The 20,175-nt window shown below is 59.2% G+C and overlaps 2 protein-coding genes across 6 annotated transcripts; one reads left to right on the top strand and one right to left on the bottom strand.

The window, feature by feature from the left end:
• Positions 1-265: 265 nt before the first annotated feature.
• Positions 266-8,296, bottom strand: HEMK1 (HemK methyltransferase 1, mitochondrial release factors N(5)-glutamine). 4 transcript variants are annotated; one of them, XM_016216904.2, is made up of 11 exons: positions 8,052-8,294; positions 6,673-7,057; positions 6,277-6,368; positions 5,868-5,961; positions 2,843-2,977; positions 2,467-2,531; positions 2,174-2,223; positions 1,477-1,585; positions 1,069-1,164; positions 823-936; positions 266-670 (listed from the first exon to the last, which is right to left on the bottom strand). In XM_016216904.2, exons 2-11 carry the CDS (start codon positions 6,898-6,900, stop codon positions 577-579), a joined length of 1,077 nt encoding a protein of 358 aa, XP_016072390.2. In that variant the 5' UTR covers positions 6,901-7,057; positions 8,052-8,294; the 3' UTR covers positions 266-576. The 4 variants fall into 4 exon arrangements, with proteins under 4 accessions (XP_016072390.2, XP_016072391.2, XP_016072392.2 ...); XM_016216905.2 differs by lacking the exon at positions 8,052-8,294 and adding an exon at positions 7,184-7,533; XM_016216906.2 differs by lacking the exon at positions 8,052-8,294 and having other exon boundaries at positions 6,277-6,486; positions 6,673-6,766.
• A 1,494-nt stretch (positions 8,297-9,790) lies between these two features.
• Positions 9,791-16,932, top strand: C15H3orf18 (chromosome 15 C3orf18 homolog). 2 transcript variants are annotated; one of them, XM_016216880.2, is made up of 5 exons: positions 9,791-9,873; positions 11,376-11,746; positions 13,471-13,493; positions 14,078-14,207; positions 15,385-16,932. In XM_016216880.2, exons 2-5 carry the CDS (start codon positions 11,513-11,515, stop codon positions 15,463-15,465), a joined length of 468 nt encoding a protein of 155 aa, XP_016072366.1. In that variant the 5' UTR covers positions 9,791-9,873; positions 11,376-11,512; the 3' UTR covers positions 15,466-16,932. The 2 variants fall into 2 exon arrangements, with proteins under 2 accessions (XP_016072366.1, XP_016072367.1); XM_016216881.2 differs by lacking the exon at positions 9,791-9,873 and adding an exon at positions 9,994-10,227.
• The last annotated feature ends 3,243 nt before the right edge of the window (positions 16,933-20,175 follow it).

Raw genomic sequence — 20,175 nt, forward strand, 5'->3', positions numbered from 1 at the left:
GGTCCTTCAGACCTCCTGGCCGCCATGAGTTTCTGCACAGACCAGAGCTGGGGTGCAGGTCACACCTGGGGTCTGCAGGGAGGTGTGTGGTAGCACACCCAGGGAAGCTGGCGCCGAGTCAACCCTGGGGAGACAGGGCTCAGTGCCAAGCCCCCGGCATGTGGGCCAGGAGCACCTTTGTGCCTCCCTCCATGCTGCTCTCCCATGACACACTGCTAGGGCAGAAGGAAGCTCTTAGCCCCAGCACAGAACATTAGGTCACCACTTGTCAGTCTCCTAACACTTTATTAGTCAAATCTTCCAAATCCCAAAGCTGTTCCATCCACAGAGACGCTGGGCAACCTGCACTGGCCACACTGGTGTGACGGAGCCAGACTGGGAACCTGGGTCTGCTCAGGACTGAGGGTGCCCTTGCTCTTTGCTGACCCGGGAAAGACACCCCTGCCCTTCCTTCTGCCCCAGAGTCTCCTAGAAATGTAGAGCAGGGGGAATCCCAGAGCCATGGGAAGGCCCCAGGGTCTCGGGCTCTGCAAGGCCCCATCCACCTCTCTCCAAGGAGCATTCCAGGAAGAAGCATCATCTGGGCACCCTGGCAGGCTGAGGCCCCGGCCAGGAGTCTCCAGGGCAGCCACCCCATGGCCCAGACCTCCGGATATGCAGGAACCGGGGTCTAAGGAGACAGAAACAAGGGGCCAGTCACTGCCTGGGCCCTGGGGAGTGAGCAGGGAGTGGGAACATCACACTGTCCCCAAGCTGGAGCTGTGATGGGCCAGTGGAAGGACTAGTGTGGCTGTGGGGGCTAGGGGCAGGGTAGAGTCTCACCTCCCACAGAAATCCCTGCGCACAGACACAAGATCAAGGGACAGGTCAGGCCGGCTCTGAAGCCAGCTGCCAACGAGCTCTGGGTGTCTTGGGTCCACTTCTAAGAAGATGCTCCTACACAGGGTAGAAAAGGGTGAGCTCAACCCGACAGGGCTGGGGGCAGAATGACTGCAGGGCAGGCCCAGTGCACACTAAGAGGGGATGAGGCTGCTGGGAACTGACCCAGGGGATCCGTCCCATCCATACCCAGAGTCCTTCAGGAGCCGCGGGGCCAGGGCCAGGATGTGCATAATGATATCCATGCCCTTCTCCCCACCGTCTAGGGCTGCTGGGTCTTCATAGCTGAAGGGAAGCAGTGGGAGGTGAGAGCCTGGGACAGGGATACCTGGAAAGTGTGGAAGAGCTGAGCAGAGCCTCCTTGAAGGGGGCCCTGTCAACTTACACTCTGGGCTGAGAAGTCTTGAGGACCCAGGGGAGGGGGCCCCCAGAGGATGGCAGCTCCAAATCCCCTGCTCTACAGGGAGCTCTCTTCCAACACCAGAACCCTTTCAGCCCCCTCCCCCACTCCATCTGCCAGAGGGTGTGGTCCTCCAGGGCAGACCCATCCCACTTGGCCTTCTCAGGCCTGGCTCCCAGCTCCAAGCCATCCCGCACCTGCGGATCTCAGGGGCCAGCTGCTCCATGTCCTGGTGGAAGACGTAGGGAGGGTTGCTGACGACCAGGTCCATGGGGCCCCAAGGCTGGAGGTGTGCCCAGCTCCCCTCTGTGGCCACAGGGAACATACAGCAGAGAGTGGGAGGTAAAGAGTGGCAGCTCCATCCACCACCATACCCCTTGGGTCGTCCCTCTCCCCAAGCCACACCTTGGGCCTATCTCTGAACCTAATAAACCAGACTTGCAGATTAGTGCCCAGGGTCCCCGACCAGCAACCCTGATACTCTGTGCCTGGGCACATAGGGACAGAGGAGCACTTAAGTATTTTGGTCCTAAAGGCTTTCTCCTGAGCCTCTGCTTATCTCTTGACAACAAACAGGCTTTAGATAACTCAGTAGTTATGGGTGATTTGGAAGATAAGAAAAACCCCAGGGCTGGTCCCCTGGTTAAGTCAGCCAGGAGGCAACAGGGACTCGCCTGTCCTCAGCAATGATTGGTCTGATACCCCTTGTGTGCATGCATGTGATGCCTGTGCATGTGTGCATGTATGTGTGTGTATGTGCATGTGTGTACATGCATGTGTGTATGTGACAATAAATGTTGGGAAGCCCTCCCTTCAGCTCCCCAAGTGCCTTAGCCAGCCAGCTGCACCTGTCCCCAGGATAACCAACACAGGGAAGATGGGTGGGGAAGGTACCTGAGGTCACATCCAGGGGGACTATCCGAATCCTGTCCTGCAACTGAAGCCTGGAGAAAAGTGAAGATGGGAAGAGAAGTGAGCAAAGGGGCCAGGCTCCTCCCCTTCCTGGACCAGAAGATACCTGGTGCCCACCGTTGATTCGTATCCCCCCCGGAGCCACGCCACGCTGCCCCAGGGCCTCACCCTTATTGGGAGTGAACATCAGTGGGTTTGTTACCTGAACAGGGGCTGAGATCAGGCCCAAGTCTGACTCCCCTCACCCTGACCCTCTGGTCCCCCAGCCCGCTTACCTCCAAGCATTCTCACGGGTCAGCGCAATGGCAGCTTCTCCCTTATCCACAGCAATGACTTGGCTCTGCCCCAAGAACAAATAAAGGGCATGTGGGAGGCAGGAGTCGGGAGAGGCCAGGACCTCCACCAACCCCTCGCCAGAAAAGGAAAGAGATACCCACATCTTCCCTCTCTCTACAGCTACTGTCTGCCCAGACAGAAGGGGATGGGAAGTAGAGGCTGTGACCATGGTGGGCTGGGGAAGCCCTATCCTCAGACATCTGGCAGCTTCCCCTCAAGTGCTTCAGGTAGAGACGGGGGGGCGGGGGGGGTGTCACATAGCGAGTACCACTCAGTCTCCCCAGGGCAGGGTGGAGGGATGCTGAGAAAGCTCACCTGGGGAAGCTGGCTCAGCAGGCTGAGGGAGATGGCTCCCGATCCACAGCCCACCTCCAGGATGAGGGGGCCACCTTGGGCTCCCACCATACCGGGCTTCTGGGCCACCTCCTCCAGCACCCATTCAACCAGCTCCTGAGAGGTAGAGGGGTCTGAATCAGAGTAGGTGCCAACCTGGCCCCTAGGGGTCTCAGCACAGAGACCCAAGCATAATCAGCCTGAGTGGATGCAGGAGGTATGGCTAAAGCCACACTGAACATCCTGTCTGCTGGAACCACAGGTGTGTAACTCTGTCTCTGTTGCCCCATCTGCAAATTTGAGCACCGTTGAGGATAACCCGCCTCACTGGGGTGTGGTGGGGAGTAAAGCACACCACGTTCTTGAAGTACATGGTACTTTGGTGCACGGTACATGGTAAGTGTTCAATAAACCACAGCTAAGCCCAGAGCCAAGCTCACCTGTCCCCAGGGTAGCAAGTCCGAGGAAGGCAGAACTTGACCAGCGAGCCTGACTTTTCCTGTTCCAAGCCTCTTCTGTACCAAACAAGCTACTCCTTACAGGTGAGCTGACCTGGCTCCAGTCAGAGAGGGCTTCCCTCACTCACCCATCGGCCCTGTACCAAGCACTGCAGGAGACTTGGGATGCCAGCAGCCGGCTGGGCCCACAGTGCTGGGACTGATAGAGCAAACAGCAGAGGACTGTGGCTGAAAGCCTGCGGTCTCAGTGGTGAGGCCATGTACTGAACAGCTGCTGGGATGGCTGAGATGTGTCAGAGGTGTGAGATTCTCTTGGTTTCCTGGCCACAGACAGACCCGTTTGGCTGGAGAATGACCCCTCAGCCAACCACACTGGCCAGCCACCTCCCAGACACCCCAACCTCAGAGACACACACCACATATGTGAATGGCCACCGTGGGCAGGGTGTGAAGCTGAGAGACTGTGCCCCACTGCCACCAATACCCCTTGCCCCTCTTGTACACTCCAGACCACAGGACCATCTTGGCTGTGGGACCACCAGGGGGAGGGGGGAAGACCACCCCTGAGAAATCCATAAACTCTTTCTTCCTCCCCCAGTGGAGAGCCTCCCCCAGCCTGAAGCTGGTGGCTCATGGGGGAGGCTGAAAGCAAAGCTGGTCTCAGGCCCAGGGCACCTTTTCCAGGTGAACAAGGGAAGGGTCCGAGGACAGAGTGAGAGGAAAGCAAAGGGGCACGCAGGAAGGAAAGGGAGCAGGCAGCTGTCGGTTCTGCCTGGAGCCACTGCCTCCACAGGACTCCACACTCCCTCAAAGGCTGGCCCAAGGCCTTAGCAGGCGCCACAAGCACACTACTAGGATCCCGTCCCTGGTGGGGCATCCCTAGGACAGTGGCATCACTTCCCTCAAGCCGGTCACAGAAAAGGCACTGAGCCTCCCAAACCCCAGAGACTCACTCACCAGGCTGGGTGGGAGCGGCTCCCACTCACAGCCTTGGGTTTCTCACTGTACACTCTACGGGCAGGGACTGAGCCACCTTCCCACCTCCAGGGAAAACCCAACTTATCAGGCCACACACCTACGGCTTGACGTTTCAGACCTCTGCACCCACTAACAGAAACCACACTTCGATTGATGGAGAGAAGCAAGCGTCATGATCCCTCCCATGTACCCATTCTCCCCACTCCCTGCCACAGGCCACGTCCTCTCAAGTTCTTGGTAAGGCACCCACCTATATAGCTTCACGTTGGGGTGAACCTGGTAAGTTCCGAGAAATGTCTGTACAGTGAAGACTCAGGCTCCCAACCTCAGCCTCCCTCCTCACCCCCCTCCTGCTGCAGCGGAACTGCTCTCCTGGCCCCAACCCAGCCAGGAAAGGTGGGGGGGCCCACATGGGAGCCAGAAGTCTACACTCTGAACCCTGGAATACATGACTAGTGCTAAGTCAACTTTAAGGCAACTCAGAAGTCAGCATGGTCGCTTCCCTCCCAGACCCTGACCCTTGGAAGCTTCAGGGAAGTGAGTGACCTCCTGGCCAGAGGTCACATGCTTGGGGGAGCCACAGGGCCTCCCAAAAGCCTGCAGGTGGCAGGCCGTATCCTACTTGGGTCTCAGCACCCGTTCCTAACTTAGCCAATCCAGATGGGGCAGTCCCATGTGAGGTAGGGGGCCCTGACCCTGGAGCCAGGATGTCCGAGTGCTGCCCCCATGCAACCTCCTTCTTCCCCACCCCCCAACTCTGCCACCCCCATAGGAGCCCTGTGACTTCAGAAATGTCTTAGATTCCTTACTGTCCCTGCCCTGACACTGGGCAGTGAGGCGAGGACCTGGCCTCCACACTGCATGATGTGGGGGTGAGTGGGGTGAGAGGATTTCTTGGCTTGGGGAGAGAGGCTGGGAAAGTGAGGAGGGTCCTGGGTCCCTGGCTGGGCTGCAGACAATGCCTGATGTCTCCCAGGAATGTTTGTGTGCCTAGATGCCTTCTAGAAACACCCCCGTCTCAGAACCTGGTGCCCTCTGGTTTCCCCACTGGTCCCAACTAGCCCCAACCCCTGCTCTGCTCTGGCTCCCAGCTCTGCCACCTACAAGGCCCAACCCTCTCATCATCTGGGCCCAGAGGGGGCAGTGACCTGCCTGAGGTCACATAGGTGGACCAGGCCCCCAGATGTCCAGCTAGAGCCCTCTCCACTTTGCCTATGCCTCCTGAGGCAGAAGACCCTTATTTCCTATGGGTTGGGTAGACCATTGGTGCAAGGGAAAACTCCTAGGGAAATGATAGGCACAGGCTAAGCACTGGGTAGACAGCACTAGTTGAAGGACCCTGAGCCACTGCTAGCCCTAGGGGCTGGGGCAATGGCTTGGGATTTAAGGACAGTTAAGGACGGCAGCAGGAGATTTTGGTCTTCTTGACCCCATATACCCAAACAGCCAAGACACACCTTTGGAAGGGCACTGCCTCTAAAAATAGCAGTCATGGGGCCCCAGTGCCCCCTGGAGGAGGTCTGGGGCAAGACAAGTGTTCTGAACCCCTCATCCCCATCCAGCACACCTACCTCTGTTTCTGGCCGAGGGATGAACACTGGGGGTGCCATCTTCAGACTGAGCCCCTGAAAGTCCCACTCACCAAGGATGTACTGCACAGGCATCCTGCAGAGGGGGTGGCTGGGTGATTATCAGTGCCAGAGCCTGGACCAAGAGGACCATGCCTGGGTTCAGGGATAGATAACACTTGTGGCTGAAAGTGCAAGGCAGGGTCATGCCTCCTGTGCCCTGGGACTCCTAGCCAAGGCCTTCCCTCCCTACCGTCTTCCTGTTTATTACTCTGACCCCCTCTCATCACTTCTTCATCCCAACACCTCCCTAGTCCTTGGACACTTTTCTCCTCCCTGGTCATGAATTTGGTGGAGAAAGCTGAACCCCTGCTCCTCACAGAGCCCTCAGGTCTAGTTCCTGGGTGCTCACCTTTGCAATCGGCAGCTACTCAGCTCCTGGATGCACTGTAGTTGCCAAGGGGTCAGGGGCTGCATCCGAAGTACTGGTCTTAGGCTCTGAAACTGTTCCACAGTGAATGTGAGTGGCTGGCTCCTCTGGTCCAGATTTCTTATGTGGGCAAAGCCTATGGGCCCAACACTGGCCACCTTGGTCATCCCCGGACACCTAGCCTGGCACACACTATAAAGGTTTGTTGAATGAATGAATAAGTATCTGCCTAAGGCATTCCTCCAGAAAAATCGCATCAGCCTCAGATCAACACTCTCAGTGGGACAGAAAAGCCTGGAAGTCCCTTCCCCAAGGTCCTCCCTCTTCCCTCCTCCACAAGGTCCTCTGACTCCCCCACTTAACAACACTGCACTTAACTGTTTTGGCTCCAAGGACATGAGCCACGATGTACTCACTGGATTCCCGGGCCTCGGGGATGCCCCTCTTCTCAAAGACCGCTGTCCAATGGCTGACCAGCTCTGTAGCACTCAACAACCCTGCCTGAGGCAGATGGGGTGGCGAGGAGCTGAAGGCCCAGGCTAGAGTGCCTCCCCTCCTCCCCAGGCCAGACAGGATGGCCTGCAGCATTCTACCCCAAAGCGCCATGTCCCAAGGGAAGGCTCCCCTGAGCACTCCCAAGTCCCCAAGTCTTTCTTGTGATGTCAACTGCTGAGGATGGTCACTGGCCCCAGCTGGGTGGAGATGAAGAGGTCACAGGCTCTGGCTCCTCCAAGTGGTTCTGCTCTTCAGATGTGCTGCCAACCTGGCAGAGGGAAGGAGAACCTGTACAGCGGCTGAGCCTTATGTGACCCACTCCCCCCTGACCTGCTGCCTGAGAAAGGGCATGCGCTTGCTCTGTCACCTTCTAGATTCTATTTTAGACTCTTACCCACTCATTTGATTCCTCTGGTCTTGGCCAGTGATGTCGCCTTCATGTTTTTGGCTGAGGTGGGCTGAACCCATAGCTCAGTCCCTGCTAATAAATGGGTCGGGGACCAGCCTTGGGTGTTGGACAAATCTGTTTCGCCCAGAGTGTGTGATCTCGGAAAAGTCATAATTCCTAAGTCTTGGTTTCCTTGTCCATAAAATGGGGGAAATAACACTAATTTTATGACAAGCAGTGCATTAGTCGATGAAAAGTCAAGGGTCCGGGAGCCAGCCCAACACACAGGAGGGACTAACTCAATGCTCTTAACTAATGTTACAAGGGGGGGGGGGGAGCCTGCCTTTGCTTGGGGGTTTTGCTTTTGATATTTTGCCTGAACTGTCAGATTTGGATGCTGAAATGCCCCGCCTCCAATATGTCAACATAAATTGCCAGCTAAAATATCGACAATTTTTGTTAATTTTATATTTATCACAAACAAGTTTTACTGAAGGTTTTTAATCAGTGGTCCCCAGACCAAGGTCCAAAGAAGCGTTTATTGAGCACCTGCTGGGTGCACATCTTCAGAGGCAAGCAGGGAGGGAAAGGAGGCTCTGGGAGGGAGAGCGACTTGCCCAAAGTCACCCACCCAGCTAGGAATGTCCAGGCAGCACTCAAGCCCAGGCCCTCCGGGCATCAGCGGAGTCTCGGTCCGCGGAGCCCGGCGGCGCCTGAAGTGAGGGGCGCAGCTCCCCCCTCAGTCCCCACAGCAACGCTGACGCCCCAGCCTCTTTCCCCATAGGCACGGCGGGGGTTGGGGGGTGCGGGGGTTGTTCACGAAAGCGTCGCAATCCAGGCACTGCCCCCTCCCGACCCCACCTCCAGCGCCTACCTGTCCGAAGTGCAGCCCGACCGGCCCGCCGGCGGGAGGAAGACGGCCCTGGGCTCAGCGCCCGGAAGTGCGTGACCGGCGCTGCGCTCCCTCGAACGCCCTGCTTCCGGGTCGGCGCAGCGGAGAAAGGGCTCGGGCGGTCCCCGTCCCCCGGCTCCAGAGTTCCTAGCGCCACCGAGTAGCACCCGAGAGCCCCCTGCAGGCTGTGCGAGAGGCTGTGAACGCCACGCCCACTACGCCCGCAGGCCCACGAGTGGGAAAGTGCACGGCTGTGGGGGGTGGTTGCTCCCTGGGGGCCCCGATCTTCCTGAAGGTCACGGCAGAAACCCGGCTCCAGGCCGCGGTGACTGCTCCGGGCTGGCGTTTGGGCACCCGGCCCGGGAGGCGTGTAGCCAGCAGGGAGGGAGGACGGTCACCAGCCGGTCCCGGGTTCCAGGGTTGACACTATGCCCAGGGGCGTGGTCTAGCAGAGCTTGCAGGCGGGTAAGGCTGCTAGGGAGCGGGTCCCGGTGTCGAGGCCGGGACCAATCTGGAGGGCGGGACCCAGATCCTGGACCCGGCCGAGGGAGGGGCCCGAGCCCCGCGGGGGGCGGGGCAGGTGGCGACTGGAGCCCGGGCGGCTCTCGTTCCTCTGCTCCCGCTTTAGGGTTTGGAGACCAGGTGCGAATCCTGACTCCGTCGTAAGGCTTTGCCCAGGTGCCTGGCCCAATATGGGCCTCAGCTGCTCCTTCTCTAAAAGTCATGGCGGCGGAGTGTGGCCGGCAACGCCCCCTTCCCTCACCGGAATTTATTGTTAACTAGACCACTGTTCGCCGAACTATTTGCCATGCAGTTTCCCGGGCTCCGTCCCAGGCGCGGGGGGCCGCCGGGAATCAGCATTTGTAACAAGTTACTTGGAGGATCCCCATAAATTCCTTTGAAAACGTGAGGAATGGAAGGTGTCTGAAGGCCCCTCGCCTGGGCCGCGCTCATCGCGCCCGGGATGGAGGCTACCGGGAGGGGTGCACGCCGCTTGCCCGGGTCGGGGTCCCCGATAGCACCGCTCCAAGAATAATACCACCCCTCTCCCAGCTTCTCTGAAGATGCCGCATTTGCACCCGGGGGTGGGTGTCATTTACCAAGAGCCCTCACCCCAGCGCCCCTCGGAGCAGGAACCCGAGACCCCGGGAGGGGAAGCATCTTGCTCCAGGTCACGAAGCCAGAACAGCGTCGAACCAGAGTTCGACGCAGGCCCAAGGACTCCGGGTCCAAGGCTCTCCCCAATCCTGCGTTATGGGAGCGAGTCTGCCCTGGCGGAGGTGCAGCCGGGCTGGCCCGGGGCCCGAGTTCTGGCCCAGGAAGGGCCGGGCCGCCCCCGGTGCCCGCGGGACTCCCGCAGAGGCCCCGGGGAGAGCGGGGTGCTGTCCGAGAGCTGCCACCCGGCTCCCGCGGGGGCGGAGCCGGGGCCGAGCGACAGGCGAGCCGGCCAATGCCGGGCGGGCCCTGGGCCTGCCAGCCAATCGGGGCCCGGGACGCGGAGCCGGCCGGGAGGAGAGGGGCCGGGGCGTCGCGGCTGCGCCCGGCTGCTCCCCGCGACCCCGCCCCCGCGTGGGCCCCGGCCCCGCCTGTCCCCGCCCGGCCGGCCGGTCCTGCGCTCGCGGCTGCGGGCGGTGCGGCGGCGCGCGAGGCGGGGGCTCGGAGCGAGCAGGGAGGGCGGAGCTCGGGGCGGCCCCGCAGCTCCTCACCCCAGGCCTGGGGTTCCCCGCCCCCCCGCCCGGTCCCTCTGCGGGTCGCCACCACCCGCAGCATCTCCGGCGGAGCTCGGCGTCCCAGGGAGCGTTCCGTAAGTGCTGCGGCCGCGGCTCCGGTGCGGGAATGGAGGAATCGGCGTGGCGGAGGCGGGATGGGCTCGGGGCCGGGAGGACCGGGGCGCCCGGCTGCGGACGGTGCCCACCCCTTTCATCCCGGTTTCCTTCTCTCGCCCCTTGGACCCTGAGGCAGCCCTGGACAGTGACGAGCAGGGCTTTTCTCTCCTTTGGACACAGGAGCAAAAGAGCCCCAGAGTCAGAGTCAAGGGTCTGGCCCAAGGTCACTCCTGGGGTCAATGGCAGAGCCCAGAAGGAACCTGGGACTCCTGACCTGCCCCGCCTCGCAGGAGGGAGAGGGCAGCGAGCGAGAAGAGCCTCTCCCACCCCACGTCAGTCTGCCAGCCTTGCCCCTTCCTGGGGGGCCATCACGGGGGGGGGGGGGGGGTGCGCGGACCTCACACACACCCATGCACCTGCACTGGGAGGCACCCCACATGCGCCCGTGAGCAAGCACAGGGACGTATGGGTGCAGCTGTGCATCCCTCCTCTCCCTAGGCAGCCCTGCAGCTTGGCTGGGACCCCTTCCTACCCTGCCTTACGGGGAGCCCTCTGGCCTGGGAAGGCCTATGCCACACCCTGGGCCGGGCACTTCTCCCACCCTCTGGTCCCAAGGGAGGAGGGAAGGGGCGGAGTGAAAGCTCCATCCCTGCCTTGGAAGATATGCCCCCTTCCTTTTCATCTTGTCCCTGGCAGAGACTAGCTCCCCTGTAGGGGGGTCCAGTGACCCCAAGAGCCTGCCAGAGGACCTGACTTTAGCCTCTCTCCTTCCTGTCTTCGGGTCTCCCCATACCTGTCCCGTCCCCCACTCCAAGCACAGCCGGGACCACACAGTGGGCTGGGTCCAGAGGCCTCTGTGACTCCCTTTTCCCATTTATCGCGTGCTTACCATGGATGGGGTTGTGCTGAGCTCAGTGTTTCCTAGGGACTGGTTCATGCTGGCATTTCAGTGACCCTCTGACCCTGGGCGGGAGGTGCTCTTAATATCTCCACTTTAGTTCAGAAAAACAGATGCAGAGGTGGAGTGACTTGCCTGCGATCATCAGATCAGTCAAGTAGCTGAGCTGGAATTCAAAGGCGGGCCTGTCTGACTCTTGGGCAAGTGTTTCCCTCCAGAAACAGAAAAAACTGCAGTATTTTTTTCTCCAAGCAGGAGATGAGGGATGTAGGGGCAGGGCGAGACAAGGTGGGGAGTGCAGGGAGGAAGGGGTGGGGGTAGGGTATTTTTCAGGGGAGACACGTTTCCTTTCAAACCTCCCCACTACCCTCCATGTCTTCCACAAAGAGCAGGCAGGCCTTCATTTTCACGGTCCTAAATCCACATGGGAACTGTGGATATATAAAGCACATGTCATGATGTCCCCTGAACTCGCCCCTGTCCTCCAACCTGTATTTCCCTGGGGCCTTCAGAACTTAGGGGGCTTCATCTCACCACCAAGTCCCACCCTCAGCCTCATATTTTTTACTCCTTCCTTTCCAGCATCCAGGGAAGCAGGGAGCTCCCTTTATCCAAGAAGGTGGCTACCTGCATGTGTGGCAGGCCACAGGCTGGGACACTCCTGATGTCAGAAGTGAGTGGGCAGATTGACTGACCATAGGCAGCCTCTTGGCATCAGCATGAATTCCAGGATCCTGTCTGCTCGGGGCTGGCTCAGCACCCACCCATCCACCTCTGAGCCCAACCTCGAGACTGCCACAGATGGGCCAGCCTCGGAGACCACCACCCTCAGCCCAGAAGCCACCAGCTTTAATGACACCAGAATACCTGGCGTGGGCAGCGGTGCAGCTGGCGTGGGCACAATGCTTCTGTCCTTTGGAATCATCACGGTGATTGGCCTGGCTGTGGCCATGGTGAGAGCCGGGGCTGGCTGGGGCTGCCCCAGATGACCTTCAGTTGGAGGAGGGTGGTCAGTGTTTAGATTTTAGAGAATCTAACCAAAGACCATTGTTTGTTAGTAATAATACAATCCTCCCATTTCCCCAGGGATTTGTCCACTGGGGCCCAGAGACCAGAGAAGCTGCCTTTAATTGGAAGAACCAAAGAAGGTTCTGAGAAATATGTGATATTTTGAGCAGGGCCATGAAAGGCACGTAGGAATTGAGGGTGTTTTCCAGGTGGAGGTTCTGGTGGGCAAAAGTTTGGAGGCAGGCAAAAGGTCCTGTGAGCAGCAAGCAGAGCAGTGAGGCAGATGAGTGTGGGGGTGCAAGAGGAGTAGAGGCCAGAGGTGCCTGGGATAGATCACGGGCTGTGGCATCTGGGTGGGATGCTCTGCAAACAGCAGGCCACTGGCAGTGTTCACTCATTCAACCATTCACTTGGCAGTTATTTGCTGGGCACCTGTCCTAGAGCAAGCCGTCAGGACCCCATGGACTAGGGAGACAAGGGCCCTGTGGTTCTTACAGGGAGTGGAAGACAAAACCAAGGTGCCAAGGGAAGCCCACAGGGACTGTGTTGGGGAATTGGATGGGGGGGTCCTTTCCAGGCTGGGTGGTCAGGGACGACTGAGGAGGCGACATTAGACCTGAGACCTCAAGGTGGATGCCTGGCCCCTGTGTCACAAGAAAGGCAGAGTTGGGCAGACGGAAGTGTGCTGGGGTAAGGACAGCAGGTGTCCCCTGCTGGTGAATAGGGTGTTTGCAGAGCTGGTGTCTGCACCTGAAGACATGGGCTTTTCCCCTGGGATGATACATGGACACTCCGAATGTCACTGGAGATTGTGGAGACCAGGAAGGGTGGGGGTGCACCTGATGTCCCCCAGCGGGCCTGGCAACAGTAGCATTCTGCCCACTGCCCCTCGCAGGCTCTAACGGCTGGCCTTAGCTCAGGAACATGATGCTCCGACAAACAGGCCGGTGGATGGTCCATCCATGGCCTAGTTGGAGCTGCTGTTAAACCAGAGTTGCCATATGGGCCCCACGGGCTCTGGATCTCTGCCAGAGAATGACTGCTGGCCGGCAAGCAGGGCCAGGATGCAACACACAGAGAGGCCGGGGCCTGAGCAGCCTCCCAGGGCAGGGTGAGGCAGAGCGCCAGTGTTTCCCCTTGGCACCCAGGCAGCAGTTAAACAGACTGAGACGCCCTAACCTCAGCAGCCAAGCAGGACCTAGAATCTGCCCTTGTAATTTTCCAGGAAAGATTTTATCCTGGGAACTTGGGAGAACTCCCTCATTCTTGGTCCTGGAGGAACATTCGGAGGGCCAGGGTGGCTGGCCTTCTTTCCAGAAGCTGAGATGTAGAAAGGTTATTGGGCAAAAGCCCTAGAGGGCAGGAAACAGCTCCTGGGCACCAGGAGACAGGCCCAGAGATGTTCCCTGAGAGCTGCTTCCTCTCCCCTCGTGCCAGCCCCAGCCGGGCCATGCTGGGTACAGGGAGCAAGTCAGGGCCAGGCTGTCTCATAGGAGAAGCTGTGCGGAGGGCTTCCTGGAGGAGGTGGGCTGCTGCTGGACAGTGAGGGTGGGGGGGAGATTTGTAAAGGAAGTGGGGGGGGGTGTCCGTAGTTGGGGCAGAGGGAACAGCAGGGGCAGAGTGCGATGCAGGCCTGGCACCGGCCTTAACGCGGCTCCTTCTCTTGCAGGTTTTGTACATCAGGAAGAAGAGGTAACTCTTCAGCCACCTCCCCAAACTCCAGCCCTGGGCGGTGCTGGGCCGGGCTCCAGGGGAAGGGGGTGGGAAAGGAGAGCCCTCGCCACAAGAGCCCCCACCATCAGCACCCCTGACCCTGGCAGAGAGTCAGGGCCTCCTCTGCCCACTGGGGGTTGAGGGTGGTCACTTTCTCTTGAGGAAGGTTGAGCCCACTCCCTAGGATCCCACACACAGGGCAGGCAGCGAGGACCCAGGGATGGGGGGGGGGAGAGGAGAAGGTTGGGATTACCTCCAGCCAGCTGCCCACCACCCGCCTTGCTGCCTGCGCTCCCCTCACCCCACTGCCCAGAGACTGTGGATCACACAAGGCCCCGGCCTGGGCAGTCCCCATGGACCCCCACAGATGACAGTTCTGAAACTGTCCTTCCCAGGCCACCCATCTGGTACAAAAATGGCTTTCATTCATCCCACGGGAACTCTTAGGCTCCTAGATGTTGTCGTGTGCTATGGCTCGGCTGGTCAGCTGGCAGGGCCTGGAGGGCTGGAGGGAGGGGAAGGGCCTGCCCTGCCCCTGCAGCTTCTGTACCCCCCCGCCCCAGGCTGGAGAAGCTACGCCACCAGCTCATGCCCATGTATAACTTCGACCCCACGGAGGAACAAGACGAGCTGGCGCAGGAGCTGTTGGAGCACGGGCGGGAAGCTGCCTCCGTGCAGGCCCTGCAAGGCAAGGTGCGCACTGGCCCCACTCCCCACAGCCTGCAGCCTGTTCGTGACTCTCCCCTTCTCACCCCCTTCCTTCCTCAGGCCCCGTCCCAGCACCTGCCCTGAGGTCCGGTGGCAGCTGTCGGGGTGCGGGTTTTGTCAGGTTTGTTTAGAAATTTGGCAGAATTGTTCCCTGGCCATCCACAGACCCACCGTGTGAGGCCAGGCCAGGGCGGCCCTGGGATCCAGCCAGGCTCTGCCCCAACGGCCTGGTGGTCTTGGAAGCCCACTGGTTCCTCGGAGCCTCAGTCTTCTCATTTGCAAATGAAAATCCTAGTTCTTTCCCTGTGTGCCCCATGCCCCAGCTAGGAAAGCAGAAAGGGACCAACGGGGCAGGTGGCTGAGGACTGAGCCCCTGGGCTCCTCTGCTCCCTGAGAGCCAGTAGTCCTGAGTGGGGAGTGGTTTGGGTCACTTGGGACAGTGGCACCTCTGAGTAGACCGATGGGTCCCTGGTAACTGACAGGCCTCAGGCAGGTGCGTTTTGCTTCCTGTGTCCAAAGGGTCGGGTACCTGTGTGGTCATCCTGCCAGAGTCATTGGCTGCCTGGCTACTTCCCATCGGACCCCCAAACCCCAAGGGCCAGAGCACCACGAGGAGGCCCGGTCTCCCCCTGACCCTGACCCATGAGGCCTCTTTGCATCCCTCCTTCCCTTGACCCTAGAGGCAGAATTAGGAGACTGGACTCAGGAAAAGCCAGGCTGGAAGTCCAGAGACCTGGGTTTACCACTAGTCCTGTGTCACCTAGATCAGGACATGTTGCCCCTTGGGATAGTCAAGAAATTGGGCTGAGAACTGTAGTCTACCCAGTGCATGGGGCTCCTGACCGGGTTTCTCTGTGCTGGGGCTTGGGTTGCAGAGGTGAGCCCTGCTCTGCAGGGAGACGAGGTACATGCATAATTAATCGGGCCCCTGGGCCCCAGGGTGAGTGTTGAGTGTGGCCAGGGCCAGCTGTGGATGGCTGTGGGGGAGGGGCCACCTGAGCCAGGTCAAATTTCTAGGCTGAGCTTTCAGGGAGGGCATTCCAGGCAGAAGGCACAGCTGGTGCCAAGTTCCGAGCAGTCACCAGGAAGTGAGGGTGGAGGCGACTGGGCCAGAGAGTGCATGGCCTTTGTGAAGGTCCCTGACGCCCCTGTCTCTCCACAGACCACTCTCCCGTCTCAGGGCCCGCTGCAGAGACCCAGCCGGCTGGTATTCACCGACGTAGCCAATGCCATCCAAGCGTGAGTGACCCACAGTCAGGCCTGGACCTCTACTGAAGACACCTGCCTCAGCACCCACAGAGCTGCCTACTCTCGGGACCTGCCCTGCCATGGCCCCAGCTGTTCCCAGGACCTACCTGCTGACTCCAGGCCGGGCATCTGGCCACTGGCGTCCCCTGATGTGAGGGTCCTGGTACAGAGGCTATCCCTCCCATCAGGAAGGCCGAGAGCCCCTGCTGGCTTCCTCGTGTTTTGCCCAGACCCCTCATATCAGGGTCTGCTCCTCTAATGTGGAGGAAATGGAGAGATATGGGAGGGGAGGGAAGGAGTGCGGGGAGGGACCTGTGTTTAGAACCTGGAGCCTTCTCTGAGGTGGGAGAGGTAACCACCCAGGTCTTGGGGACAGGGCATGGTGGCACCGAGGGATGGAGCTGAAACTGCCCAATGGGCAGGGCTGCTAGGAGGAAGGCTACTCACACCCCATGCAAGTCCACATTGCAGAGTGTCCGTGAGGTCTCTCAACCACCCCTTCCTGGCAGCCAGCTGTTGGCTGGGCCCAAATGAGGATGGGAGCTGAGGCGGAAGAGAAGTGGGGGAACAGGTGTGGAAGTGGGGGGACAGAGGCAGTGTCCAGACCTGCTGCAAGGCCCATTCCTGTGCCTGAATGTGCCCATGCACGGACGGATGCCTGTCCCAGCACAGGGGCAGGAGGCAGACCCTCTGCACTGGCTCCACCTTCAAGTATCGCCCTCCCCCCCCCCCCCCAGGTGTGTGGAGGAGCCTGGGATGAGCCACCTTTGCCTTCCATGTTCAGGGGCTGAAGGAAGAGGGAAGAAAAAGGTGGGGGTGCAGCTGCCCCCCATCTCTTCATTGGGCTCTAAAGGCCAGGGCACCTGCTGCAGATGGTTCCCTGTCCTGCTGTATGTTGGGGACCTGGGGCTAGGGGGTGGCTATTGCTCTGAGGGCTGTGGTCACAGGCTACGGGCTAGTGGGGGGTGTCCTGACTACCTGAGATGGGGTGGTGATGGCCTCTTGGAAAGCAGACCTAAGAAACCTAGTCTGTTTTTCTGCCATACCCCACCCACCCCGTACCCCTCAGGAATTCTACCAGTCTAGGGCATCTGGACAAGGCATCGAGCCACGCCAGACGCCAGGAGCTGGGCGCTTTTTCTATGTTGGGCATGCAGGGCACCCGAGCATCACAAGCATGCCCCGTGCCCAGCCTCGCCACTGTCACTGTCCTCCTCTGGTTCGAGGGGACACCAGGGCGACACATACAAATCTCCTGTTGGGCAAATTCCACACGTCAGGATGTGAGGAACTAGGTGACCCAGACGGGGAAGATTCCGGATGTTTTCCCTCCTCTAGATGCTATAAATACGTTATCACTGGAAGTAACAGGAGGGCTGAGGATAATTCAGGCTGCACAGAAGCTGTCATTTAATTCACAGCATCTTCACGTGAGAGCATTAAAGATGTTATTAGATGTTTACACAGAGAGTGTGAGCCTGTGACCCTCGGGTGTGAGACTTCAGGAAGGGGCTGCGGGGGGCCTGGGGGGCGTCGCTTGGGTCCCAGCTATGCGGTGGCAGCCGAGTCAGTTTTCCTTGATCCATCTGATGAAATGCCTCTGGCCCTGAGCTCAAGGCTGCTCTGGGGCCTCGGGCACCAGCAGTGGAGTGGGGTCACAATGCCTGCCGCCCCTTGGGTGGAGACGCCACGTGAACGGAAGATTATGATACCGGAGGAGGGAGGGTGCTTGAGCCCCAAGGGCCAGGGGGAGGTGTGGCATCTCGGGACACATGGGAAAGGGAACAAAATAAGGTGATCTTTCCCAGAGCACAAGGGCACTGGAGAGGGGTTGGGGTGGGACCACCTGCAGGGCCCAGAAGGGTTTGAGGGAAAATGATACCAAGGTGACCAACCATCCTGGTTTTCTCAGGACTGTCCCAATTTCAGCATTAAAACGCCACAAATCAGGAGTCTAAGTGACCCAGACCCTCCCCTAGAGAGCTGAGCCTCAGGCTACCATAAGTGAAATGAGGAGGGACTAAGCATCCCCACCCCCAGTTCCATGGTGGAGGCCTGGGTCGGAGGTGGGGCTACAGGATAGGGCCTTGGGTAAGGGTGAGGGCCCCAAGGGCACCCACACTGGGGTCAGACTGTGGGGCCTGTCAGGGACAGCCTTGGTCTGAGAAAAAGTTCTCCCCTTGGCAGATGGGCAGAAGGATTCCTCTGGGGCCTGGGGCCAGAGGAGAAGGGCTGGGTGGGCTGGCCACACCCATCCTATCGGGCAGTGCCTCAGTCCAAGAATGTGGGAGCTGCAGAAAACCCAGTCTCTGGGGACCCTAAAAATGGGGCCTGCAAAATTAGACTGGGACCAGGGCTGGGGATGGGGGCTCCAGGAGGAACCCTCCGCATTCTCTCCCCCTGCCTGCCCCATGCCCCTTTCCCAGCTGGGGGGTGAGGGGAGGAGCTCGGCTAGGTGATGGGCACAGGACAGCTTTCTGTGGGTGATGGGGGCCACTTCTTCATCCCGTGTCCCCTCACAGTCACCTCCTCTTTCTTTCCACCCACTTTCTATTTTCTAGCTCTTCCCCAGTCCTGGAGGAAAATCAAATTCCCCACAAGTTCCCAGGTCTCCCACAGAGCATGGGATCAATAAATATGAAAGGGATGAATGGTTCTGGTTGGCACGTCCTTCTTGTGACCTTGGGCCTGGGGGCTGATCTGACTCTCCCCACTGCCCTGGGCCAGGCAGGCCGAGTGAGACAGAGCCACCTGCCCCCATTATTGCTCCTGAAACCGACTATTAAAGGGCCCCTGGGAAATGCTCCTTGTGAGACACAGGCCCACACCCCAGCCTCGAACCCCTCATGAGCAGCAAGCAGGGTTCCCGGGCCAAAGCTGAGGCGGGCGCAGAGGTGGTACCAGGGCGGACACGGGCGGTGCCTTCAGAGGGGCCATCTGGTTTCATAAAGTGAAGTGTCACCTTCGAGCCGAAGTGAATACAATCCTTGCGTTGCCTGGCTGCAGGCAGACGCCAGGGACGCCTTCAGAATGTAAAGGAAAGTTCCTGCCGGGGGAGCCCCGAGGCCAGTAGAGCAGTCTGACCTTGACACGAATTGCTTCCGGAAACATCACTGAGCCCCACTGCAGGCCCAGTGCTGTCAGTGAACCTGTCCAGTCTCTGCGTCTCCATTCGAGATGGAAGGAGGCAGATGTCAAACAGGAAAAAAGGACAAGTGTGTGTGCTTGTGTTATGCGTGCACACACACACACACACCATGGGTCTATATCTTTCTGTCTACACCTACAGTTGTCCCTCGGTACCCACGGGAGACTGGTTTGAGGACTATCTGCTGGTACTAAAGTCCACAGGTGCTCAAGTTGCTTGTAGAAAATGAGGCAGTATTTGTAAATATAACATAGGCACAGTCCTCTGGATACTTTAAGTCATCTCTAGGTTACTTATAATACCTAATACAATGTAAATGCTGTGTACATAGTTGTTACACTGTACTGTTTTGGGAATGACAAGAAAAATAATCTGTACATGTTCGGTACAGAAGCAAGCGTCAGGCTTAACTGCACAGCACACATCAGCAGCAAGGTAACTTTATTGCAACAATGTAACTTCTTTCAAATATTTTCGATCCAGGGTTGGTTGAATCCGTGGATATGGAACCCGCAGATACAGAGGGCCAATGGTATATGAAGCAGGCAGGGAAGGGGTCCAGGTGTGCATGGTACAGCCTGGGCCTAGGGCTCATGTGGCACAGGCAGGCCTTGGCATGGAGCCTCTTAAGACAGCCACACTGCCTGCACCCACCAGGGGGACCCAAGGCGCTCTAAGCCCCGACCTTCCGGGTCTCTGGGTCCCTTTAGCCTGGCAAGAGGCTGGGCATGTCCCTAGACGCCCAGGTGGTCCTGCAGACATGGAGAGCCCCCTGCATTGCACTGGGCCAGCCCTACCTGCCCCACATATACTGCCTGTCTACTGAGCACCCCCTGTCAGCCACACTGGTGCCTGTGGGGGGCGGGGTCTGTCAGACGCTGCCCTTTAAGAGCCCCCCGGCCGATGGTGCTGCCGAAAGCCTCTCCCAGAGAGGCCACACTCATCTCTACTCCCTCCAGAGGGACTCAGGAGGTCTATTCCCATCCCCAAGTGGTGACCTCCCCAAACCTGAGGATGGAGTGGACCCAATTTGCCTTAGTGGGAGGAGGGAAGGGTGCTCGGTTTGGAGCCCTTTCCAATGTGCCCACCAGGTGGCAGTGCAGGCCCAGGCTATGGGGTGGGGTGTGAGGCCAGGCGGTGGGAGGGAGGGAAGATGCCCCGGTGAAATGTGGCCTTTTCTGGAGTGTGGGTGGCTGGTGCACCGAGGCTGTTTGCTTCCTCCCTGCCAGGAGCAGGTCTGAACTGGGGCTGGGTCGGGGCTGCGGCCTGAGCCCCCTGAGTGGAGTCTGGTGCATAGTAGCTGTTCAGGCAGTTTACCGAATGGAGGATTCATAAATGGATCTTGTCTCATGGGAATTAAGTGAGTTCATATGTAAAAAGCAACTGAGCTCTCAGGAGATCGCTCAACTGTCCCACCTGCAGCTGAGCTCAGCGAGGTTGGTGAATTGTCTTAGGTCCCACAGGGTTGGAACCCGGCTCCGTGGGACTCCTAGGCCAGGCTCTGAATGGGTCCGGTCCATCCCTGCAGCCCTCATGGCATGTCCAGCTCTGATCCTG

This window comes from Miniopterus natalensis, chromosome 15 (assembly GCF_054644295.1).
Source record: "Miniopterus natalensis isolate mMinNat1 chromosome 15, mMinNat1.hap1, whole genome shotgun sequence".
In the NCBI taxonomy this organism is placed as follows: Eukaryota; Metazoa; Chordata; class Mammalia; order Chiroptera; family Miniopteridae; genus Miniopterus; species Miniopterus natalensis.